Source organism: Diplotaxodon limnothrissa, linkage group LG12, assembly GCF_057381915.1.
Source record: "Diplotaxodon limnothrissa isolate DT_005_m linkage group LG12, D_limnothrissa_male_GT1.1, whole genome shotgun sequence".
NCBI classification, from domain to species: Eukaryota; Metazoa; Chordata; class Actinopteri; order Cichliformes; family Cichlidae; genus Diplotaxodon; species Diplotaxodon limnothrissa.
The window spans coordinates 29,684,364-29,710,832 of record NC_140607.1 but is presented as its reverse complement, the minus strand read 5'-3'; the positions used below and the strand labels follow the sequence as shown (position 1 = coordinate 29,710,832).

At 37.9% G+C, this 26,469-nt stretch overlaps 3 protein-coding genes and 1 pseudogene across 3 annotated transcripts; all 4 read left to right on the top strand.

Annotated features, from left to right (window-relative positions):
• Positions 1 to 4,085: 4,085 nt before the first annotated feature.
• On the top strand, positions 4,086 to 5,745 carry LOC146621567 (granzyme A-like). Its single transcript, XM_085368613.1, has 5 exons — positions 4,086 to 4,149; positions 4,372 to 4,513; positions 4,839 to 4,977; positions 5,213 to 5,488; positions 5,584 to 5,745. Exons 1-5 carry the CDS (start codon positions 4,086 to 4,088, stop codon positions 5,743 to 5,745), a joined length of 783 nt encoding a protein of 260 aa, XP_085224739.1.
• Positions 5,746 to 8,095: 2,350 nt separating this feature from the next.
• On the top strand, positions 8,096 to 10,682 carry LOC146621566 (granzyme A-like). The gene is made up of 5 exons (XM_085368612.1): positions 8,096 to 8,159; positions 8,497 to 8,638; positions 8,926 to 9,058; positions 9,815 to 10,081; positions 10,527 to 10,682. Exons 1-5 carry the CDS (start codon positions 8,096 to 8,098, stop codon positions 10,680 to 10,682), a joined length of 762 nt encoding a protein of 253 aa, XP_085224738.1.
• A 3,311-nt stretch (positions 10,683 to 13,993) lies between these two features.
• LOC146621565 (granzyme A-like) lies at positions 13,994 to 17,324 on the top strand. Its single transcript, XM_085368611.1, has 5 exons — positions 13,994 to 14,057; positions 14,241 to 14,382; positions 15,227 to 15,365; positions 16,756 to 17,025; positions 17,163 to 17,324. Exons 1-5 carry the CDS (start codon positions 13,994 to 13,996, stop codon positions 17,322 to 17,324), a joined length of 777 nt encoding a protein of 258 aa, XP_085224737.1.
• Positions 17,325 to 22,635: 5,311 nt separating this feature from the next.
• Positions 22,636 to 25,158, top strand: LOC146621564 (granzyme A-like; annotated as a pseudogene).
• The last annotated feature ends 1,311 nt before the right edge of the window (positions 25,159 to 26,469 follow it).

The window sequence follows — 26,469 nt, the reverse complement described above, 5'->3', positions numbered from 1 at the left end:
AGTCATAAAAATATAAACTATTAAGAGGAACAAAAAGAAAAATTTAAACTGTAAAATTTAAAAAAATGTTTATTGTTGTTATTCTTCACTTTTAGGATTTCTTTTTTCTTTTATATTTTTTAGTGTTTTTTGTTCATTTGTTTGTTTATTACAATATTTTTTTTATTACAGGGCCCATTGATATTGGACGAAATATTATAAAGCTTCTTTCAAAATGTACTTGTTGCTTTAAATTAGAATTAGACAAACATAACTTTTAGGGTCTTCTCAATAGTTTCAGATAGTGGCAGTGCATTTAATTGAATGTCATGACCCAAATGAAACATTAGCATTTCAAAGATGGAAAATAACATTACCAGTATTCTTGATTGAGAGTGAGATATTTTTCTTGAATCAAACATAGGTCAAAAAAGTAGTGATTACACAAACAAGCAATGTGTTTTACATAAAGACCTTGCTGATCTCATGGTTCTCAGGCCTTTAGGTGTATTTTTTAAGCTGCCTTTAGGATTTATGTAGCGTATCAGGAAACAAGTTAACAGTAACTGAATAGCAGTATAAACAGTTGATTACTTACTATACTCTGCTGACAAGCTTATTTACAAAGAGTGGCATAGATACAAATATTCAATAAAGTTGTTGGTTTATTGATTATTTGCACACATTTAATGAAAAACAAAGAAAAAAGACTTTGGGATTGTACCAACTTGTTCTTTCTATAATTTCTATAATTTTTTATATTAATCTTGTTTGTTTTTTAATCCTGTTGTCTACTATTTATATTTGTTGGTATGGAGCACCTGTAATTTCGTTGTACATGTACAATGACAATAAAGGACTATTCTATTCCATTCTGTTCTTTTCTATTCCTGTTTCTACAGGAAAGTAAAAAGGTATGTAGCAGCCATGTGCTGCTAATGCACTTGATTAACTGATCATCAGCATGTGTGACCACCTATATAAAAGCACAGGTTTTAGCAGTTTGCTGGTCTGGAGCACTCAGGTGTCAGTGTTATAGAAAGGCATACTCTCCCCTGGAGTGTATGTCAAAGCAAATTCACCCTAAGGTCAAACCATGAAGTGCTAAGAGACATTGCAAAAACCCCAGAGCTACATCTCAGACTCTACAGGCCTCAGTTAGCATATTAAATGTTAAAGTTCATAATTGTACGATTATGAAAGTAGAATGTGAGCCAGATTTCTGGAACAGTGTTCTCTAACGCACAGTGCCACATTTGGAGAAAACCAAACTCAGTATATCAGCACAAACACCTCATACCGACTGTCAAACATTAAATAGTAGTGGAGCTTTGTTGACCTGAGTTTGTTTTGCAGTCACAGGATCTGGGCACCTTGCAGTCATTGATTTGACAATGAACTCATCTATATACAAAGTTAATGCAAAGTTAATGTGAGGCCATCTCTCTGACAGCTGAAGCTTGGCTGAAACTGGGCCCTGCAACAAGAGAAAGATGTCAGGCATACCAACAACAGCAGAATGGCTGAAAAAAAAAAAGGAATCAAGCTGCTACGGTCATCTAGTCAAAGTTTAGAGAAGAACAGTTGACCAACATTCTGCCACAAAAAGTGTTAAAGTAATACAGAATATGAGAGCTTTAACTTATTGCTGCCCAAGGTGGTTCCACAAGGTGTTAAATCAAGACCTATACTTACTTTTTGAAACCACTGCATAGTGTTCAGTGGAATAAATGCTACGCAGTGCTATGACTATGTTCCACCAACTTACCGACTCAGTCATTAATTTTGCTCAACTTCCAGTCTATGACTGGGCTAGACTGAGGGGAGAGGGGGAGGGGGGGGGGGGGGGTGGCGGGTAGGTTTTCCTGTGGTTTTGTCTCAATTCACACAGAAAAAAAACTCAAAGTGAACCAAAACATGTCACTACAAACCACATGAGAACATTTAGTCTGCTTATTGGTCAGATGTGTCTGGGGCTGGAGCAACAGATGCAAATACAGAAAGAAGGTGCTCTCTTTATAGCATTGACTACGCTAGCTAGTCAATGCTATAAATTACTTGTATAGCTAGTTGCTATCCCACACTAACCATTTGGGTACTCTAAACATGAATGGTATTTTGCCACATCACAAAGGATACCTGGCTAGAGGACGATGTTTCCAACCTTGTTCACTCTAACTTCAGACTCCAAATAACTGAAAAGCCTACAGACTAAATACTAAGCTCCATACTTATTTTTAGAGAAGATTCCTTCGGGGTATATCTGTGGAGTCCCAGCTAACATACATGCTTCACTGACTCTCAGTGACACTAGCTGCCAGATGAAGCTGCTCCAAAGTCACATGTCTGATAAGAAAAACAGAAAAGAACCTTTACAGAGAAAAAAAAGTGACCATAGTGACCACTACCAGTCAAAGGTTTGGACGCACCTTCTTATTTGATGGTTTTCTTTATTTTCAAGACAATTTGCATTGCAGATTCTCACTGAAGCCATCAAATATATGAATAAAAATATATGGAATTATGAAGCACATATATGTAACTAAATATCTTGATGCATGCTCAATAATCCAGGTAAGTAAATCTCCAAAAGTTGATTCTGTTCATCTGGATGTAGCGTTTTGTGGGAGAAACGTTTCATCACTCATCCAAGTGACTTCTTCAGTCTCAGCTGACTGCAGGTTTCCCCAACCTTATAAACAATAGGCTGGGAGGTCAGTTCCTTAATCTTAATAATTCTAATTCTCATGACCATTGATCAACAACCACTGACCAAAGCCCACTGATCAAAGACCATGAGTACCATTCACAGAGAGTTGGTAAATGGCTGCAATCACAGCATTGTAAGATGGTGAAAGATGTAACCTCTGTAAAGGAAAAAGGGAAAGACCATCTCTGAGTCGAGGAGGGGGAACGCTAGTGTTACAGGAAGCCGGGATCCACACCAGCCACACCCAGCTGCTCACACGGACCATGACAGATGGGCTTTGTCAGGGTTCCTTTGTGGATTTGCTCAAATAGATACTAGGAAGCCGCTACTAAGGAAAAGCAACAAGCAGAATAGATTTGTTTGGGACAAGAAACATGAGGATTGGACGTTAGAGTGGAGAAAATCTGTGCTTTGGTCTGATTAGTCTAAATTTGAAATCTGTGGTTCCAGCCACCGTGTTTTTGTACGACGCAGAAACATGCATGATTCCCACCATGAAGCATGGAGGAGGAGGTGTGATGGGGTGCTTTGATGGTGACACTGTTGGGGATTTATTAAAAATTGAAGGCACACTGAACCAGCATGGCTACCACAGCATCCTGCAGCGACACGACATCCCATCTGGTTTGCCTTCAGTTCGACCGTCATTTATTTTTCAACAGGCAATGACCCCAAACACACCTCCGGGCTGTCTAAGGGGTATTTGACCAAGAAGGAGAGTGATGGAGATCTGCACCAGATGACTTGGCCTCCACAGTTACCTGACCTAAACCCAATCGAGATGGTTTGGGATCTGATGAACCACAGAGTGAAGGCAAAAGGGCCAACAAATATTCGGCATCTCTGGGAACTCCTACAAAACTGTTGGAAAACCATTTCAGCTGACTCATTGAAGCTCATCGAGAGAATGCCAAGAGTGTACAAAGCAGTAATCAAATAAAAGAGTAGCTATTTTGAAGAATCTAAAATATAAATATGTTTTGAGTTATTTTTTTACTACATAATGCCATATGAGTCTACAATGTAAATAGCTATGAAAAGAAAGAAAAATCATTAAATGAGACGGTGTGTCCAAACTTTTGACTGGTAGTGTAGTTCTTGTAAAGGACTTGTTCTTTCAACATGAATAATGTCTTCCTCCAACTGTTTCACACTAGTCCATGTATTGACACCTGCACCCACTGATGACTTGCACTGTGCCACACAGATCATGAGATTTACTTGTAAATCGGATCACTGGCTTTGAAATGAATGCATCCTCACCTCATGCTTGCGACCGCTTTTCATGACACATGAATTTCCATTTGTCAGACCACTTCCTCTGAGCTCACATAAAGGCGACTTTGTGCACCATAGTGTGTTTCAGTCTATTTAGATCAAAGCGAAACAAGAAGAAATGCTCTGCCTCAGGGGTTTCAGTGTTTTCCTCTCATGTGTTGTCCTTCTCATTGTTCAGTCAAGTGAGTTATTTCATCTGTTGTGCATTTGTTTATTTAATACTAATGAATTAATTGATGTAAATATGCCTAAATCATGGTAATGTTTCTGCTTGTTTCTTATGCTTTGTTTAGTGTTGTGCATGTAGATTGTGTGATCTAAATGTCTTTTAGTTTTACAAAGGAAGGTGTGAAGAGAATTTATCTGTTCATCTCAATGACCTCTTTGAATATTTGTCACTTTAGGTCGTGGTTCTGAGATCATTGGAGGTAATGAAGTGCAGCCACACTCGCTGCCTTACATGGCTCTGCTGGAGAGTGACAAACCGATATGTGGAGGGGTACTAATTGATCAAGCATGGGTCCTGACTGCTGCACACTGTCCTAGGTAGGAATCTTTCCCATTAACATTTGAAAATTGCAATCTTAATTCTTGTTGGCTCTTGCAAAGATGTTGCACTATGATTATTCAAAATGCCATGCTAGTCAGTAACATTTCCTCTTTATGATGCTCCACTCAGCATTCATTATAGCAGCTATAATCTGGCAGATAGTGACTAAAGAAACCACAAGAGCTCAGGGGTTTGAACACTTCTTTACAAGGAACAAGTGCTGCTCTGCATCACTGTTACCATATTTGTCACTTTCTTAATCAATAAACCTATTCCATAACTGAACTGTAATTTAACACTGCACCGTTTTTGCTCTTACAGCATTAAGAAGGTGTTGCTGGGGGTGCACTCCATCAAAGCAGATGAAAAAGATTTCCGACAGGTCCGAAAGGTGAAAAAAAGTTTGCCTCATCCCTGCTATGATGGCACGGACAAGGTCAATGACCTCATGTTACTCAAGGTAATGTGACTACAAAAGAATGGAAAAGTGATCCAAGATTGCTGATAATTATATTTAGAGGAATTTATAGAAAATTTGTTTTTGTTGAATTTTCTCAAAGTCAAAATTATACATATAAGCTCAAATATATACATGCACTCTCTCAAATATGATAAATGTGTGTGTTTTGTTGTTTGTTTTTACTAAAAGCAATGATGAACCCATTATGGTTAAATAAGTATTATTTAAATTTCAGCTGGACAAGAAAGTGAAAAAAACCAAAGCTGTAAACTGGCTCACGCTGCCCAAAACCAGTAAGGAGCCGAAAGCTGGCAGCGTCTGTGTGGTGGCTGGATGGGGAACTACTAAAAACAATGTCAATCGAATGTCAGATGTCCTGAGGTCTGTCAATGTTACAGTGATTGACAGAGTGACGTGCAACTCAGCTGATTATTACAGCCTCAATCCTGTTATCACCAGCAGCATGATATGTGCTGGTTCGAATGGTAGAAACACAGCTGATACCTGTCAGGTATGTACGCCTCACCGTCCACTTCGCTACTTGAACCGTAAACGAGTCGAAAAATAAATGAAAAAATGAACCTCATATTATTGCTCTCTTTGCAGGGGGATTCAGGAGGACCTCTCATGTGCAATGGTGTGCTAGCTGGAATCACTTCCTTTGGACGGATGTGCGGTCTCATTAAAAAACCCGGAGTTTACTCTTTTCTGTCAGAAAAACAACTCAAGTGGATCAAAAATACAATGAAGGGATCTAAAATAGAATGAGTTCTCTGAATCATTCCTGCTTCCATCTTTAAATTAAAGAGGGATACTAAGTTCAGTTGTGTTATTTTGCCACCACGAGTCTACATTTATATCTGTCTATATTTATGATTTTAGGGATGATGTTAAAGCAGAGTGTTACTGAACGTTTGTTGTAAATCAGTGGTTGTCAACCTGTAGAAATATGGTGTGAAATTCAGTTGACTGATAGAAGTGTACTTTTCTGTAATGTACTTTTGTTTTGCATTAGTAACCAATGGTCTGGGTTACTAAATGTAGAAAAAGCAAGCACACCAAGAATCAGATGCCATATTGAGATAAGAGTGTCTAGATAAATGTCTTGCAAAGACAAAGTTATGTCCTGTTTATGTACTTTATGGTTAAATGTATTTCTGTTTTTATATTACTGTGAAGCACTATGTGGTTTTTACCCTGTGAAGAGTGCTATATAAATAAATTGAATTGAATTGAATGATGGTGGTTAGGATTATCCATGATGCATTATAATTTGTTTAGTGACCTGACCTAAGTTTGCAGCTATTTTGAGCTACTACAACTTAATACACAGTAAAAAACAAACAAACCACTAAATCAAAAGTTGAAATGAAGCTGAAAATGATGAATATTCCACAATCACGAATTGAAAAAGTTAACAGTAAATATATGTTAACTTTTTTTATTATACTTCTTGTCTGTCAGCGGTTAAATATATATATATTAATTTAAGAAGACACAGAACAACCACTTCAGTTAGTGTCTACTCTTTTTTGTCAGAAAAACAACTCAACTGAATCATGAATAAATTAAGCAAACTGAAATTTCATGACTCCAGAGGCATCAACATGATAAACAAGATGGAAATCTTTGACGTCTTGTTGTCATTGCGGTCTCTGTCGGGTCCTCTATCAGAGGCCTGGGAGCTTGAGGGTCCTACGCTGTATCAAAGCTGTTCCTAGGACTGCGCTCTTCTGGACAGAGATCTCCGATGTTGTTCCTGGGATCTGCTGTAGCCACTCGCCTAGCTTAAGAGTCACCGCACCTAGTGCTCTGATTAATACTGGGACCACTGTTACTCTCTCCCTCCACATCTTCTGCAGCTCTCCTCTGAGCCCTTGATACTTCTCAAGCTTCTCGCGTTCCTTCTTGTACACACATGTGATCGTAGTTCTGCTGTGGCTAGCCATTTCCACTGCAGGAATTGAAGTCAGATGAGTCAAATATTTGCCTTTGTGGCCGTTCTGTTTACCAAAAATGGACACAGCCACTGTGATAGGTGATGGATTACAATTTAATATTTTAGATGCTGTCACTGCAGATTGCACATATAGGTTGACATGTTAGCTTTGAGACATGAAAAGCCAGACCTATATTCTTTCTATTGGCCAACAGAGAATTACTCCTTTGGAAAAAACAAACAAACAATCACCTAGTTCCTGCAGTGGAAAATGACATATTTACTCCTTTTCCCCTCATTTTTTCTTTTTTGTGAACAAAGATGTTTGTTAATTAAAAAAAAATATTTTCTCTTTTTGCAAATTACATAAAATGCCAAGAGAAATATAAGTGCTCCTGTTTGCTTCGGTCAATCACATTTGCTGGAAACACATGAGATAAAACACATTTTTTGTGGACACACAAACCCCATGAAAGTAAAACAACAAAGTGAGATTATTCAACCTGTCAGCCAGAAACTGACACCACTTTCCGTATTACAAGCCTTAAAAAAGAGAAGGCTGTGAACAACTTTTTCTTGCACATACTGTCTTCTCATTCTGAGTAGTATTAATTACAGTAATGTCAACATAGAAAACATCCACTTTATGACTATACATTCAATTAAGTAATTAATTATTAATAATTTGAAAATAATCAGTTCCTTCTTCTTTTGGGCACTACCTTTGAGATGTTTCCTTCAGGATGTATCTGTGGACTGTCTGCTGACAGACATGCCTCATTGTCTCTTACTGGCACTAGTTGACAGGTGAAGCTGCTTCAAAGCTACATGTCTGATAAGGAAATAATCTCTACACCAACTGTAAAGTTATTATAAAGTGCTTTTTCTTTTAACATCAATACACTCTTCTAGCTTTTTTCATACAAGTAGATTTATGGACACGTACACTCAAGGATGACTCATTGTACACCAGACAGAACAAACCTCAGCAACGACATAGAAAAAAGACATGGTTACTGAATGAATACTTGTAAATGCTACCACTATCTTTGAAACAAATGCATTCCCACGCCTTGCTTGAGCCCATTATGCTGAATTTTCAGACCACTTCCTTTAGGCTTGATACATAAAGACGAGTGCGCACCAGTGTGTGTTTTAGTCAAAGCCAAATAAGAAGAAATGTACTGCTTCGGATTTTTCAGTGTCTTGATCTCATGTGTCGTTCTTCTCATTGTTCAGTCAAGTGAGTCATTTCTTCTGCTTTTGATTTATTTAGTGGTTAATTAATGTACATATGTCTAAGTCATAGTAATGTTTTTCAGCAAATTTGTTATGGTTTCTTAGTTGGAGTGTAATTTCACTTTTCCTGATCACTCCTACATGGATTTTAAAGGTTTCATAAATGTTAGAATTTGTATTTGGATGTGCTTCAGGTATTTTGTGTATAGATTCTGTGATCTGTGTCACATAGATGTCTTATAGGCTTACAAAGTAAGTTGTGCAGAGAGTTTTCTGTCTTTGGTTTAAGCGCTTGTCGACTCATTTGTCTTAGTGATCTCTTTGAATATTTGTCATTTTAGGTGATGGTTCTGAGATTATTGGAGGCAATGAAGTCAAGCCACACTCACTGCCTTTCATGGCTCTGCTTGAGGGTAACAAGGGCAATTGTGGAGGGATACTAATTGATGAAGCATGGGTCCTGACTGCTGCTCACTGTGATAAGTAGGAATCTGAAGCATTTGTTTATGTTTTTACTGGATCACAAAAAAATCCATGTCATCATGGGTATTGAAAATATCATACAAGTCAACATGTTTAAGCTTCATGATACTCCAATCAGCTACATGCCACATCGTGACCTTAGTAAAAAAAAATTTTTATCATGTAACCACTCAGTAATCAGAGAGAAAGCAAATCTTCATTTCTTCTCTATTTGACACTTTCTTGGCCAGTAAACCTATGCCATAATTGAACTTTAATTTAACACTGCATTGTTTTGGCTCTTTTAGAATTAAGAACGTGTTGCTGGGAGTGCACTCCATCAGGAGAGATAAAAAAAAGCAGATCCAAAAGGTGAAAAAAAGTTTTCCTCATCCCTGTTTTGATGCAAAAGACAGGGTCAATGACCTCATGTTACTCAAGGTAAGGTGACTATAACAGAATGGAAAAACGATCCTTAGCGATTTCTATAAAAGTTATGTTTGCTGACATTACATAATACATGTTAAGCAAGAAAAGCAAATGTTTATTCAAGATAAACACAACTGCAAAGCCAGGCTGTCACTTATGATTATTTAACTTCAGATGTAAAATAAGGTCTTTCTCATCTTCCCATCTGTTCAAAATTCAACAGCTCAAATTCCACCTGAGACCAGAAAGAGAAAGATGCTTTTCTGCAAAATTTAGATAATTTTTCTTTTTTCATTTAATGTTTGTACGACAGAGCATCAGGGCCGCATTAAGAACAAAAGTATTACTAATCATTTTGAGAATAAAGTGGAAACTTCAAGATAATCTTTAAATCTTGAAACTGTTTTTCAAGAAAAGAGTGGGAAAGTGGAGATTACAGTTGTTGTGTCAAGACACATTGCCACATTTGTCATGCCCTCTTGGAAGAGTGGATTTTGTATAGGATATAACAGTAAGTGTAAGCTGCACAATCCTGAAAACTTCTGGTATTTTGAATTTTTTGTTCAAAATAGAATTACGACTTTAGTCTCTCAATTTTGATTGTGATTAAAGACTGACTTCATGTTGAGTCGGCTTAAGTAGTTTCATTTAAAATAAATGTGTTTTTTTTTTTTATTGTTTTTATTTTATCTTATTTATTTATTGTAAAAATTCTATTAAGGCAATGATGAATTCATTATGCTTAAGTAATTATATCTTAAATTTTAGCTTAACAAAAAAGTGAAGAAAACCGAGACGGTTAATTGGCTCAAGTTGGGCAACGCTGTCAAAGATCCTGCAGCTGGAAGCATCTGTGTGGTGGCTGGATGGGGAGCAACTAAAAGCAAAGCCGAGCAAATGTCAGATGTCCTGAGGTCTGTCAATGTGACAGTGATTAACAGAGTGAAGTGCAACTCACGTGCCTATTACAACCTCGACCCTGTTATCACCAGCAGCATGATATGTGCTGGATCAGAGACAGCAGATACCTGTCAGGTATGTATGCTTGATAGTCATTTTTACCACTTTAACTGTTAATGATCAGAAAAAATAAACTACTAAATAAATTCAAGTCTATTTCATTCTATTTATATCACAACAACAGTTGTCTTAAAGCATTGTAAGGTAAAGACTGTACAATAATACAGAGAAAACACCAACAATCAGAAGACCCCCTTTGAACAAGTACTTTGGAGACAGTGGGAAGGAAAAGCTGCCTTTTAACAGGAAGAAACCTCCAGCACAGCCAGGTTCAGGAGGGGCAGCCATTTGCCTCGACCAATGGGAGGTAGAGGGAGGAGGACAGGAAAAAGACATGCTGTTGACGAGATTATTATGGGCAGAGATTATTAATATTTTATAATTAAATGCAGAGTGATGTATAAACACACAGTGAATGAAGAAACACTCAGTGACCATCATATTATAATTTTCTCTACAGGGAGATTCAGGAGGACCGCTGTTGTGCAGTGGTGTGTTGACAGGAATCACTTCCTTTGGACCTAAGGAGTGTGGTAACAAAACACACCCTGGAGTGTATGCTTTTCTCTCAGATAAACAACTCCAGTGGATCAAAAAAACTATGACTCAAAATTAGATCTCTCTCTGAGTCTTTTTCCTTGTTAAACCTTTACTATCTGTTAAACATTTGTTTTTGTTGCATAAATTTAAATACAAATTTTTGTCACCAATGGTCTGCATTTATATGAGTCTATATTTTGAGGTTTAAAGGATTTTGTTAAAGCAGATAAGATTTCTCTAAGAGTCTTACTGGACATGAGTGTTCTCAAACAGTGGAGCAGGCCCCACTGATGGGGCACAACGGGAAAATATCGGGTGAAATTAAGTTGAATCAGTATGACTGGAAAGCTGTATTTTTGCTATAAAATTCAGCATTTTTTGAATATCTGCCAAAAACTAGTGGTCTAAACGTTTTTAAAAAATAGTAAAAGAAAGAAATGGGATTGAAATGAACTCAAATAAAGCTGCTGAAAATGAGAAGTGCATGATTCTTTGCTAGATGTGCATGTTTTGAAGACAAAGGTATGTCATGTGATATGAAAGATTTCCTCTTTCTATCCTCGAGTGCCTGTCCAATAAATGGGGGTCTAATGATAGTGGTCAGGATCACCCACCATGACGGTTTGTGCTGTGACCGCACCTCAGCTTCAAAAAAGTGACGTTTGCACGCATTTATATGAATGATGATATGTCACCACATGGTCCCGCACTTTATTCACTGTCATCTTGGAAAGTGTCAATAAAATTACAGTCTCGTCCTCTTCACCATTTAGCCATCTAGGCGAGCAAGTGTAACTGGAGTTAATTTTTTTTTCTAGACCATCAAACACAAATTCAAATAGTCTATGTGCACTTGCCTGTTTAGAAAACAAGAATAAACGAACTGTGCATAAGTCCAGCATGTATATGACCGGTGACCGGCCATATTTGTCATATTGTTGCCAAATTTGCAAGTGATGTGTCAAATATGATTGTCAGTCTTGGTATATATTAACATATAAAATTAAACTTTAGTAAACAATTAAAACACTGCTGCCTGAAAAACCTTGACCACTGGATCCACCATAGAGGGTTCATTTTGTGTCATTGCACCCGTTGAGTTTATGATAGACACAAATATTTGTTAAATTTGTGACCCTTACCAAGTACCTCTCTTTACTATAATTCGTTGTATTACTTGAGTAATTCTGATAACACGATCCAAAATTAGCATTTGTTCAGTTTCACCAGGAAGATGAAAGTTTTGTGTTGACCATTAACCCTGTAAGACTCATCCCATTCAACCCCAACCCATTTTTGGGGGGAACTTAGATGTTTATTAACCCTTATAACAAAATACACTTTTTTTTTTTTGCTATATCATGTTGTTCGTGACATATTTTTATTATATATTTATAATATTTTGTTTTTGTGTCGCATTTGATACATTGGGCTTTTTTTTTCAACGTTTTGTTAACAACAATGTTAATATTTTGTCCATAACATTTTGAAATTATGACAAGTATTGATCATATTGATGAGATAGAAGTCTCAGAAACTCAGGTATCAAATATGATACAAAGGGCTTTATAGGGTTAATGTAAACAGATTACCAAGTGCAGAATGTGCATGGATTGAAGAGATGTAGCATTTCAACAGTAAATTTTAATAAACCTGTGCATTGTGAACAGATTTAGTGCTCATTTCAACTGTCAAATGTACGAATATACAGTGAGTAAAATAAGTACTGAATATCTCCCCAATTTCCTAAAAAAAGGCGCATATGAATATGAAATTCTCGCCAGATATCAGTAAAAATCCATCCAGTCCACACATGCAAATAAATCAAACCATAGAAGTCCATATGTTGTATGTAATAATGAGAATGGACACAGGACACAGAATGTCAGTCTGCCCCAGGGAAGCTGTGGCTACAACTGTAGCTTGCCTCCACCAGTGTGTGAATGTGAGAGTGAATGAATAGTGGCATTGTAAAGCGCTTTGAGGCCCCCGAAAAGCGCTATATAAATGCAATCCATTATTTTATTATTACAGGGTAAAAAAAGTATTGAGCATGTAAAGAAAGGGCAAATTCAGCTGGGTAAGTCCCAACTGATGGCCTGTACAAAAGGAGGCTCATTAGCAAGGTGTCACAGAAGAAACATGTCATGATGGATAAAATCAGTGGCCTTTGCAAACTTATTGTTGCAAAACATACTGATGACACTGGTTACAGTAGAACGTCTGAACTACTGAAGGTTTCAGTGAGCACTGCTGGGGCCATAATCTGGAAGTGGAAATGAAACAACATAATTTCACATCAACCACGACCAGATGCTCCCCACAAGAGTTCAGACATAGGACTGAGCCAAGAGCCAAGAACCAATTGTGGACAGCTACAGAAAGACCTGGAATCTGTAGTTAGAATTGTTTGAAAGAAAAACAAAAAGTAATGCACTCAACCGCCATGACCTATGTACACGCTCACCATGTAAGACTCCATTGAAGAGTAAATGTTATAAGAAGGCAACAAGTACTGAATGGAGTGAAAGTGGGACTTCTTGTCATGCTGTTGGAATGAGCACGAGGAGAGGTTACTGTAGGCAGGCAGGCAAAGTCTGTGGAACAGCAGAGAGCAGGTGAGTGACATCCAAAGCAGTCAAGTGACTGGAGTGAAGACGCAGGAGCAAGTGTTTGTCGGTGCTCACTTTTTCTGGAGGTAAAGATTTGGAATTATATTTATGTTAAAAGTTCTGTATGAAAAAAATCAAAATAACAAGCAAATTATTTAGTTTTTACAAACACTAGTATTCATTGATACTTTACACAATTCCTTGTGCAGAAATTCAAAAATCCATATGTGAAGAGTTCAGCAGCCACGGCCACAAAGAAGCCATTGCGCACACCAGAGTGTGTGCTTTGGAAGCGCTGCAGAAGATTTCCTTGAAACTGAAATCAACTGACTATTGACTGTTTGGGAGGTAGAGCATAAACAAAATGGGGTCCTAATGTGATTGGTCGCTTTGATTGACAATTCAGGTTACTGCATTAAACTGAATTATACTTTGGCACCAATATAAGTGCCTTTTTAACTTGGAGCTATATAAATAAAATTAAATTGAATTCAGTTAATCCATTCTTGACTTTTAATAAAAACCTTAAAACTACAATGGAAGTTCAATTTAATCCCCTCTCTCATATAGAAACTACAGAAAATTGTTATTATTTGTGATAAATCTGACCACTTGCTTTGAAACAATATCACCAGTTCATCAGCTGGCATGTGTCAGTTTTGCTGACTCATTATTTTCCATGATCAAACCACATCCTTCGAACTCAGCGTATAAAGCTATGCATCAAAGTAAATTTCATGGCATTCGGCATCTAATCAAAGAGGGGTAAGACAAAATGTTCTGCCTGAAGAATTTCAGTCTTTTAATCTCATGTTTGATTTTCTTCATCATCCAGTCAAGTGAGTAATATTTTCTATTGCACATTCATTCAGTACACAGAATGCAAGGGCATTACTTTCAGTATTACAAAGCCGCTGGCATTTCTTGTGTTTTACTCATCTGTTCCTTCTTTCATTTTTAAGTTCTTGACTTGATTATCTTGTGATTTAGATATTTAAGTGAATATTTTCTTTTAATTTTAGGTCATGGTTCTGAGATTATTGGAGGGAAGGAAGTCAGGCCACACTCCCTGAGTTTCATGGCTTACTTGAAAAGTAAAAAGTCTTTCTGTGGGGGGATATTAATCCATCCACAATGGGTCCTGACTGCTGCCCACTGCACTAAGTACAGACTTACTCTTCTGACATCAAATCAAAATATCTTAATATTTTTAACAGACTGTGAAAAATAACACATTGTGTGTGTTTTTTAATACATTTTTATAATATATACATAATAATATAAAATAATATATACATATAACATATGTCTACATATAAAATACTGTCAGTAATCCTTTCACTGATACTGTGAGTACAAATATGCTAAAACTTCACATCTTCAGTGTAAATAATTTACATAATTACTTATCATGTTAATAGTAGGCACAATCAAATCAGCATCTCCTTAAAAATGTATTTGAATAAACTCATGGCGGAAGCGACCACATTTCAGTGTTGCTTTTATTACTCTCGGTTGCTGTCACTTTTCACACCCTGCTTCAGTTTTTCACCTCGCAGTTGCTCACTTCCCCTACAACAACCAAGAAAGGACCTAGTTCACCCTTTTAAAGCAGGCGCAGCGTGATCGCTGATGACGCTCAGGTGCGTCCACCTCGCCCCACTACAGCATTGCTTTTAAAAATCCCTCAGATTTTTCTGCCGTTTTTAAGGACAAGCCTCAGCTCTCAGGAAAAAAGCCTGTAAGACACGAGTATGTTTGACTGCTTTGCACATTAATGAAAATAGAGGTTGATAACGTTCCAAAAAATGACAATAGACAAAATCTGTTCATATTCTAACCCTCATCACCCTACACCCATGAAAGTAATTTTTCAGTAAAACCCATAACGCAACCACCTCTAATAATATGCATATAACAAAATATAGAGTTAATTTATCTTATCGTAGTCCTCCCCTATGAAGCTTTTATATATGTTAACTTTACTCTGTATTTTTTTCTTTTACAGTATTAGTGAGGTGATCCTGGGAGCACACTCCATCAAGAAAGAGGAAAAAGATTCGAAACAATTCCGAGAGGTTAAGAAACAATTTCCTCATCCTGACTTTTGTAATATATTAAAGGGCAATGACCTCATGTTGCTCAAGGTAAGGTCAATATTCACTGTACAATTCACAATACTAAATGAAGCAAAGACGCAACCCTGTAATTTAAACGCTTTTTCAAGAAAACCCACTTAGAGGAATTTGTTTAAAATGGGGCAGTAAATTAAAGTGCACAATTTTTTTAGAGCTTTTAATCACATGAGATTTGATTTAGTATTACATGTTTTTTATGTTACATAAAACATTTCTATTTGTGAAAAGACAATTGAAATATGTAACAATATGAATAATATGAAATGTTAGGCAGCTCAGGACCTAACATTTACTTTTCTTCTTTTCTTTACTTACTCTTCTTACATAGTTGAAACATGTTTTTAAAGTCAAAACATTGTAAGCTAGTACTGACCAATGAGTAATAACTGACTGTTAAAAATTAGCAATCTGTTTATTAACTGACTCTCATTTGGTGTTGGCTCGCTGCAGTCCAGTATCACGACACTACACTCACTGTTGAAATTACCAGCTAATTATATTTAAAGTATTGATTAATTTTATCTTTAGGGATTTTCTATCTTAGCTCTCAGCCATGTTGCTATAGCATCATGCTTTATCCCCTGTTCCTCTGGCACTTTCCTGCTTAGTGTGCCACACTACTAGTTTTAGTAATAATGACACTTGTAGGAAGCTTAACCTAGTTTGGGGGTGAGCTGCTCCAAGTGCTCCAATTACCTCATGGACAACTTTTGAATCAACCTCCACATCTTCTGTAGTTCCTCTCTCGGCCCTTGGTATTTCCCAAGCTTCCCATGTTCCTTCTTCCTGATGTTGCTATCACTTGATATAGCTACATCTATTACTACAGCCTTCTTTCTTTACTTAGTCCCACAGGGTCTTAGCTTGGTCATTCTTAACCACCCTAGAGGGTGTATTCCATTTTGACCTTGGGACATCCAGGCCATACTCAGCACAAATATTCCTGTATATTAAGCCAGCGGCTTAGTTAGGGCGTTTCATGTATGCACCCTGCTGTTATGTTCTGTCTTATTTACTTACTTTATAACTATATAAAGGGGCGATCGTGGCTCAAGAGTTGGGCGTTCGCCTTGTAATCGGAAGGTTGCCGGTTCGAGCCCCGGCTTGGACAGTCTCGGTCGTTGTGTCCTTGGGCAAGACACTTCACCCGTTGCCTACTGGTGGTGGTCAGAGGGCCCGGTGGCGCCAGTGTCCGGCAGCCTCGCCTCTGTCAGTGCGCCCCAGGGTGGCTGTGGCTACAATGTAGCTTGCCATCACCAGTGTGTGAATGAATGGGTGGATGACTAGATATGTAAAGCGCTTTGGGGTCCTTAGGGACTAGTAAAGGGCTATATAAATACAGGCCATTTATATAAACATAATACATAGATAATCAATATGCAAATCTTCTTTTTTTCAGCTTAACAATCCAGTGATGGAAACCAAAACAGTGACATTTCTCAAGCTGGGCAAAACTCTCAAAGACCCTGCAGCTGGCAGCAACTGTCTGGTGGCTGGATGGGGAAAAACTGAAAAGAAGAATAGGTCGGATGTCTTGTTGTCTGTCAATGTGACTGTGATTGACAGAAAGAAGTGCAACTCTCGTGGTTATTACAACCGCAACCCTGTTATTACTAGTGACATGATATGTGCTGGTTCAAATGGAAACGCTAAGGCTAGTACATGTAATGTAAGTATATATTAGTAAGTTGCTTTGTAATATGAAATTGTAAATTGCAATAAAGCGCAAGACCTTTTTGGCTTTTTTAAATCTCCAGAATAGTTAAAACACCCCCCAAAAATGTCAAACATTTGTTCTTGCTGCAGGGGGATTCAGGAGGGCCACTGCTGTGCAATAAAGAGCTGGTTGGAGTCACTTCTTTTGGACCTGTAGTGTGTGGCGAGATAAATGAGCCTGCAGTCTTCTCATTTCTCTCCAAAAAACAACTCAAGTGGATCAAAAAAACAACGAAGTCATCTGAATTTTAAGGAATCCACAGGAATCAGTCCACATAATTTAATGAACACGAGCATCTTTGTAATCTTTCTTGTTAAATCTGTTACTGCTGTTCCTATAGACCACTGACTTGAGCATTATTAATATTATCATTTCATTCTTTTACATTTTTATTTTTGATCTCTGCACATATATGACAGATCCTTATTATTGTTAGTCCTTATCATTGCACAAACTTTTCCTTTTCTTTGTTTTTCAATCCCCAAGTAACCCCAAGAATATGAGTACTCCTGTTTGCTGCATTTGAAGGCTACCTCTGCAATAAAAGCATACAAAGGTTTTTTTTTGTTTTGTTTTTTTAATGTACATACAAAACTCATGAAAGTAAAACAACAAAGTGAAATTATTCAGCCTGCCAGTGAGAAAGATTCACCAGCTCCTGCTTTATATACTGAAACTGAAACTGAGGCTTGTGAACTGATTTTGTTTTGATGTAGATAAATTACTGAGCATGCTTTCTTATTTGTTCATTTTTTATCCTGATTACTTGTGCTCAGAAACCACTGACCAATCTTTTTCCACACGTTACTTTTTTATTTTACTTTTAGATAATTCAGTCCTGGGCCACTCCTCCTGTTACAGAGCTGTGGTTATATGGTTATATAAAACTGCTTGATAAGCTAAAACAAAACTAAAAAATTGAGTAACCTTGTAAAGTAGCTGGGATAGGCTCCAGCCACCCCGCAACCCTGACACGGATAAGTGGAAGAGAATGGATGGATGGATGGACCTTGTAATGTTGAAGGGAAAAGGCAACCATATCTATGAAATTCCATGCCTTTTATTTGAGCTCTATTGTATTGAGGGGCGATCGTGGCTCAAGAGTTGGGAGTTCGTCTTGTAATCGGAAGGTTGCCGGTTCGAGCCCCGGCTTGGACAGTCTCAGTTGTGTCCTTGGGCAAGACACTTCACCCGTTGCCTACTGGTTGCCTCAGAGGGCCCGTGGCACCAGTGTCCGGCAGCCTCGCCTCTGTCAGTGCGCCCCAGGGCAGCTGTGGCTACAATGTAGCTTGCCGTCACCAGTGTGTGAATGTGTGCGTGAAAGCGTTTTGGGGTCCTTAGGGACTAGTAAAGCGCTATACAAATACAGACCATTTACCATATTGTAATTCATCCACAGGGATAATTTGCTGGACAGTGTGTGTGATAACGTCATGTAGAAGAAGAAGGACTTGGTACATCATGCTCCACAAAACAATAGTAACCAGCTACAGTGTATCCGAAAAGCATTCACAGTGCTTCACTTGTTCCACATTTTGGCTACGTTCACACTGCAGGTCTTAATGCTCAATTCCGATTTTTTGATCAAATCCGATCTTTTTGTCTGATTGTTCACACTACAAATAAAATGTGACAGCAAACGCACTCTAGTGTGAACGTTCACGGCCCTCAAAGCGGCCCGCATGCGCAAAAGAAGACGTCACACACAACACGCTCTGTTTACGAAAGTAAAAATGGCGGCTACAGAGCTAGTAGGTGTTGTTGCAGCAGTCTATCAATTTCTGCACAGTCGTAACCGACAGAATTTTGACAAATTAATTAGAGAAAGAAGGACACTGAGAAAAAAGAGAGCCCGTGCTTTAACAATGGCCGCCATGCTTTCTTGTTTGTCTTCTCCAGTGCTGATAATTGGCGTCTGTCTTGTGTCAGTGACGTAAAAGACTGATTTAATGCGATATGACCATTCAAACAGCAGTCGCGTTCTAAAACATCAGATATTTATCGGATTCAGTACCACGTACCGAAGTGACCTAGGTCGGATTTGAAAATATCGGATTTGTGCTGTTCACACCGTCATACCAAAAAAGTCAGATTTGATGCTCTTTCGCCTGCAGTGTGAACGTAGCTTTTGTCATGTTAGAGCCTTATTCCAAAATGGATCAAATTCATTTTTTCCCAGAATTCTACACACAGTATTTCATCATGAAAAAGGGGACAAACTTTGCTTGAAATTCTTGCAAATGTATTAACCCCCTGACTACCAGGAAAAAAAATGTTGTCCAATCAAAAAAATTTTTAAATCCCCCAATGTTTGTAAGGTAATTAGAAGACTGAAATAATTTTTTGGGGAAAAAAAGTTTACATTTTTTAGATATCACATGTCCACTGTAGAGGACATTGGAAGGCCAAACATATAAAAATGAACTTTGATGGCAAATATTTGCTTCAACTCTTCACCAAGGAGAAGTTTGAACTCAAGGAACTGTAGTGCTTTCTTCCCCCAAAACTGCAAGTCACTGCTATACTGAAGCCACGAGTTGGTGATTGCCAGATCAAAAAGTAGAAAACTGCACATACTGTCAATTTCTGAGTGCGAGAGACCATCCTGTAGAAACTCAACATTCGGCAACAAGGTCCACGTCACCTATATTGGTAGTGTACTCAGCAATTGCCAGTGGACTTGGCACATGGACAAACCTTTTGTTTTTCTTAGACCATCTTGTGCATCTGTCCTGAGGTTGATTGCCATCGACAGAGGATGCCATGACAACTGGCTTGTTGTCCAACCACTTAATGACAGCAAGTTCAGGTCTGAGTACCATCTCTGATGCTCCTCCTTCTTTCTTCTTCAAGGGCTTATTCCATATGATCTTCTTCATGAGACAACTCAAGATCTGGGTTTCCCTCATCAAACTGCAATAAATTTCTTTCTGCTTCTAAAAAGGACTCCTTTTCTGGTCATTTAAAAAAACAGAACAAAATGGAGGAAATGACTACAAATGTCCACTACGGAGGACATTTTTTAGACACTTCAATACTATACTAAAATGAAGTTAGAATTAAGCATGCTATGTTTTAATGTGTTATTAAGAGACTTATTTAAAATATGTTAACAACATTTATAGCTAAAAATTGCTCAATAAGAAGTTTTATGCACTTACTTTTCTTCTTCCCATAAAATGTGCTTGCAGCGATGGCCGCCATGTTCCTTAATGAAAAAACTAAAGTTCCCAAAGCTCCACCCCTTCACATTTGGTATCATTGGAAAGCCCTAAATGTCCTCTGTAGATACCAAAAGGAGGCAGTTCTGTAGTATGCAGTGCATGCCAGATATTCAGGTTTAGAAAGGTGCTCTACAGAGGACAAATTTGCATTGCTGGTAGTCAGGAAAACAAAAATATATCATGCATTTAAGTATTCAGAGCCGTTGCTCGATACTTTGTTGAAGCACCTTTGGCAGGAAATATATCCTGAAGTAATTTTGAGTAAGATGCTGCAAGCTTGGCATACTTGTTATTGGGCAGTTTCTCACATTTTTGTATGCAGAACCTGTCAGACTCCATCAGGCTGGATGGGGAGTGTTGGTCCACAGCCATTTTCTGTTTTCTTCAGAGATATTAAATCAGGCTCAAGTCTGGGCTCTGGCTGGGCCACTAAAGACATTCACAGAGTGGTCCCTAAGCCAATCCTCTGTTATCCTGGCTGTGTGCTTTGGTTCGTTGTCCTGTTGGAATATGAACCCTCCCCAAAGTCCAAAGTACAGTGCTATGGAGCAGGTTATCATCAAGGATGTCTTTGTATATTGCTGATTTTATCTTTGCCTTGATCCTAACTAGTCTCCCACTAGTTTTCCTTTTACAGAAAAATATCCCCACTGCATGGTGCTGACACTGCCGTGCTTTGCTGTAGGAATGGTATTGGCCAGGTGATGAGCAGTACCTGTTTTCTTCCAAACATGATGCTTGGCATTCAGCCCAGTTTCAGCCCAGTCTTTGTTTCATTAGACCAGATGTGGTCTTTTTTGATAGTTCGATGGTCTAAAGCACCCGAAGGACTCTAGTGAAGGTGAGTCCTTCGGTGAGCCTCCCGGGCTTGTTTGGGTAGCTGTGGTGGTATTCTCTGACCATGGAAGGGTCCAAAATGCAGACGGAGGCATCCAAAATCTCTCTTCTGGACCCCACAAAATCCACAAGATACTGATATTGATATTGAAGGCTCTTTACTACAATTGCTTGTATGTGTATATGCACTCTTTATAATTGTCAGGGATCTGGGTTTGAGGGATCCAGGGTTCTTGAGCAGTGTGGACTCATTATCATTATTATTATTATTATTGTGTGTTTTAGCTGCACTGAGCTGCCGGCTGTGTCCCAAGTTGTAGGAATAGGCAGGTGTGTGTTGGGATGTTTGTTTGTCTGCGGTTGGCACTGTTTCCTGTAGGCTGGGTGACAGGCACCTGCAGGCCTGGTGGGTGTGGCCCTGGTAGGGGGCTGACCACACCTGAAGACCATGCCATGCACCTGCTGATGATGAGGCTCGTAGGGGGAGCTATTTAAGAGTATGATGGAGCTCCCTCTGGCGTGGGATTATTGCGTGAGACTCCAAGTCAGTCTTCAAGTCAGTGTTGAAGACTAGTTATGTGGTGTCTTGATGGCTGTTTCTATTGTGTCTCAGGAGGAGCGTGGAACGCCAGATAGCAGCAGGCATGGGGAATGGAGAGACACGGGAGTGGAGAGCACAGAACACGGATGTTTTGGGAGAAGACACGACACGGGAGTCAGGGGAGTGCATGGGGATTTATTCTGTGGATTATTTACTGCACTATAAATAAACGCACTGTTCAGCATAAGGAGGCCGGCACTTGGGTTCTCATTCCCCACTTCCCCGACTGTGACAATAATTATTTATTTATTTTCTCCTCCTGTTCTCCCTCTTTTTTAAATACCAGCTTTACCACAGAAGAGAGTTGAATACATCCATTATTTTCTATCCTATTCTGTCCTTGTCTTGTTTTTTTTAAATAATATTAAAATACAAATATTATCAATGATATGATTATTTTTTCTGTGATAATGAATTTTTTAAAAGACTTAACGTAAACTTCACAAAAAGACAACCTCAAATGTTTTACTGAGTTTTTGTTTTACACAGTTCCAGAGCATTGTTTGCAATTATTCACTATGTTTGAGTCCATTCATGGTTTTATGATTTCAACATGTCTGTGAACAGTGTGTCATTTTTCATTGTTTATTCTGCAAATCATTTTTTCTTCTGGTTAATAAGATGACATTTTAGAAAGCAAATGTGAAAGTGTCAGTGACTTACTGACATATCTGCACCCAGTGACAACGTTCTCGGAATCACGTAAAGAAACCCACCATCGCACAGTAAATAAACAAAATGGTCATTATTCGTGGTAAATTCAACCAGAGTTCTTGAAATGATGTAAGCTTGAACCTTTTGCAGCCAGACCACATCCTTTCAGCTCAACATAAGTTGTGCATTACAGCTATGATCAAGGTTTCAGTGCATTCAGCATCTGATAAGGAGAGGTAAGCAGAAATGTTCTGCCCGAGAGATTTCAGTCTTTTCATCACATGTGTGATTCTCTTCATCATCCAGTCTGGTGAGCAGTGTTTTCTCTTGAATTTGCTTTTTGCTCCATTATGTAAACATGCACAATGCAAACTCACATTACTGAGGTCTTTCAGTCTTACAAAGCAGTTTGTTGAGATGCAGTGTGCTTCTTTCTTTTGCTCATCTGTTCTTGACTTCAACATCCAGTGACTGGACATTTTTATTTTGTTTTAGGTCATGGTTCTGAGATCATTGGAGGGAAAGAAGTCAAGCCACACTCGCTGCCTTTTATGGCTCTGCTGGAGGGTGATGGAACAATGTGTGGAGGAATATTAATTGATCCAACATGGGTCCTGACTGCTGCTCACTGTCCGAAGTAGGAAATTAAATCGTACTTTTATTACAATTTTCAAGCTTTAAAATGTTAAAATGCAATTTAATACAATTGTTTTGTGTATATGCCAGTCAACAGTATATTTATTATTCTGATGCTTATGGACTTTATTTACAAAAGATACAATTTTTGCCGCATCTGGCTTTCATTATGGAAACACACACACACATTCAGTATATCTACCTTTTAAATAAACAGTTGATCTCTTACTGAACTATCAGACCTTTTTAAAAAGACACACATGCACATACACATACACATGCAGACACACACTGAGTTACAGAATTATGACAGATTTTCTGATGACATCATATTTACTCTGTTTGGCTTATGTGACCAGTGTGTCTACAGTATTATAGATGAAAGATATAGAAACTGTAGAGCTAATGTGCATACGTTGATGTTTATTTTTATCAACAGCATAGTATTAAACAATCTCATTTTACACATTTTACAAAGATAGATCTTTCACAGAGATGCTGTAAGGAATTTTATTTATAAAGCACTAACAACCAAACAATGATCTATAAATTTTTATTAACCTGTTCTATAAACAAACTATCATCACCACAAAGTGTTGTTGATGTTTTTTTTCTCTTCCAGTATAAGTACGGTGATCCTGGGAGTGCATTCCATCGAGAAAAAGAAAAAGAAAGAGACACGTTTAAGGCAGGTCCGAAAGGTTCAGAAATGTGTTCGTCATCCCAGCTATTCTGAAGAAAAAAAAGTCAATGACCTCATGTTGCTGAAGGTAAGGTGATAATTGAATGTCCAACAGTGAGCAGAGCAAAGATTCAGCAATGTGAATTAAAAAGGAATCTAAAATAACATATCTGAAGCTTCAGATAAGAAATGGTCTAAATCAAACAAAATCAAAGTCTCTTTTCTTCTATTTTCAGTTGCTGTTTATTCAAAATGCTGTTAATCAAACACTTTGTGTGCCTGTTATACTCTTCCAAGGCTCTCGCATGTCCCTATGTTGTTTTAACAATATCAACACTTTTAGTAGCTGTAATTAAGGTTCATTGCAAACACTGTAATTTATTCTAATCTGTTCTGTGACTGATTCTGAGTATCAGACAAATTTTATAAAAAGCCCATATTCATTCAAACATCCTTCCTTTCTGCTGTGACTAAAAAATAGCAGTTTTGTTGATCTTCAACCTTCAAAGCCCTCATGCTATTGTAGACACTTTGATGCTACTCAGAAAAGTAAACAGGGTATTGAATTCTTAATCTGGCCATTGCATAGACTGCATGCTTTTCAAGTGGTTACCTGAAAGCATCCAGTCATACTCAAGCCCCTTAAGGTCAAAAAATGGAAACACTTAACATTTTTCACTGACTCTGGCTGGTTAAATTCATGTCACTAAATTCACAATTAACCCCCTCTTTACTTTTAAGGTTAGTCTTAAAGATTTCCTTTTTGATAAAGCTTAAAAGATCACGTTGACTCCTTGAAGCAAATTGTAGAGAAAGGAGGCTTCGGTTTTTGAATTACTGCATATAGTTCTTTTATTAAGAAAAATCTTTGTAAAGATACGTATACACAATTTATATCCTATGTTATGTTTCTTTTTAATCTTATTTCAGCTTAATGAACCAGTGCAGGAAACCAAAACGGTGAATTGTCTCCAGCTACATAAACATGTCAAAGACCCTGCAGCTGACAGCAACTGTCTGGTGGCTGGATGGGGACTAACTACAAAAAAACAAACCATCAGATGTCCTTATGTCTGTTAATGTGACTGTGATCGATAGAGTAACGTGCAACTCTCGTGACTATTACAACCGCAACCCTGTTATCACCAGTGACATGATATGTGCTGGTTCAAAGGGTAAAAAAAAGACTGATACCTGTAAGGTAAGGATCATGCATATTTTTTGTGCTTGAAGACCCGCTGCCACCTTGAAAGTTGTAAATAATTCAAAAGCGATTGCTCTTTCTGCAGGGGGATTCAGGAGGGCCACTGTTGTGCAATGGAGTGCTAGTTGGAGTCACTTCTTTTGGACCTAAAGAGTGTGGTAACATAAAAAAACCTGGAGTCTATTCTTTTCTCTCAGAAAAACAAGTCAAGTGGATCAAGAACACAATGGGTGCCCCTGAAATGTGATACCGACATCAATGCAGATATGACCTAACAGCCAAATATGAATCTTTGATGCTGTTAAACATGCCACTGCTGGGTCCACTTGATCTATTATTTTTCATTTAATGGCTTCTGTTTCATCTTTTATAGAGTAGGTTCCTTGCTTGCTATAATCTTTACAGACTATTAAAAGCATCAGCACATCTATTACATGAACAGGCGTTTGTTTAAACATCATATAACTGGAAGTGGGTTCATCACCCTTTCCCTTGCAGGAACTTGGGTGAGATATCTATAACCAGTCTTTTTAGTATTGTGTAGGAAAAGATTGACTGTCCAGTATTTTAGCAATTGTCATTGCACACCATACATAAACATGGGTACATAGCTTTCACACCTGAAAAGATAAGCAAATGTAAAAGTGCCTTAAATCTGCATTGTTTCTACTTTACTTTCTGTATTGCTTTTTGACTACACTTTCTTCTTTTTCTACTTTCTAACAAAGCAAAATTTTAAAAGGAATCACTGTTTATTTCATTGTTTTTACTATAGCTCTTTCAAATTTCCAATTTCTCAAACACATTATATGTCATATAAAAAACGTATCTGATTTTAGAATGCTACATTCTTCAAAGTAATGGACATAGAGCCCACCTTACATTTTAAGATACATAGTTAATAAAAGTTATAAATACAGTACTTGAACTTAATATGTCTCTCTCCAGACATGTGACATATGTCCATATGATTGGCAAACTTGTCCCGTACTTTTGCAAGCATTTCTGGAGTCACTGTAACCAGATACCAGTGAATGGCTGTGGAATTAAATCACTTACACAGTAAAGATGATATCTTGTAATTTATTTTCTTCTTTCTTCTTTCCCCCCCTGAGGTAGGTTAGGTTGTAATAATCTTTCCTGCAAAAGAGAGCTGTAGTAATGTCAACACAAGAGGCATTCACTTCTAGAAGAACAAGCATAATGAGCCTCTGACTAAGAGCAAACCACAAAAAATAATGCTAAGACCCTGCACAGGAAGAGTGCAAAATGTCACGACATACCACAAGTGTCATCCATGACAAGGGGCAGTCTCAATTTGTTAGTTAGACGTTTTACCTTAAATGATGCTGTTCTTTCATTGCTGTCTGCTGATGACAACCCATTAGCGGCACTGCGAGTTGAGAATAGTTAAAGAATAAGAATAACTTTATTGATCCTAAAGGGAAAGTAACCAATCTACTTAGCCCTCTAAATACATCTCAGCATTACTGTAACATGAACAGTCTGAAAATATTATAAATAATATCTTTACTTGTAAGACCATGAGCTTCATGTG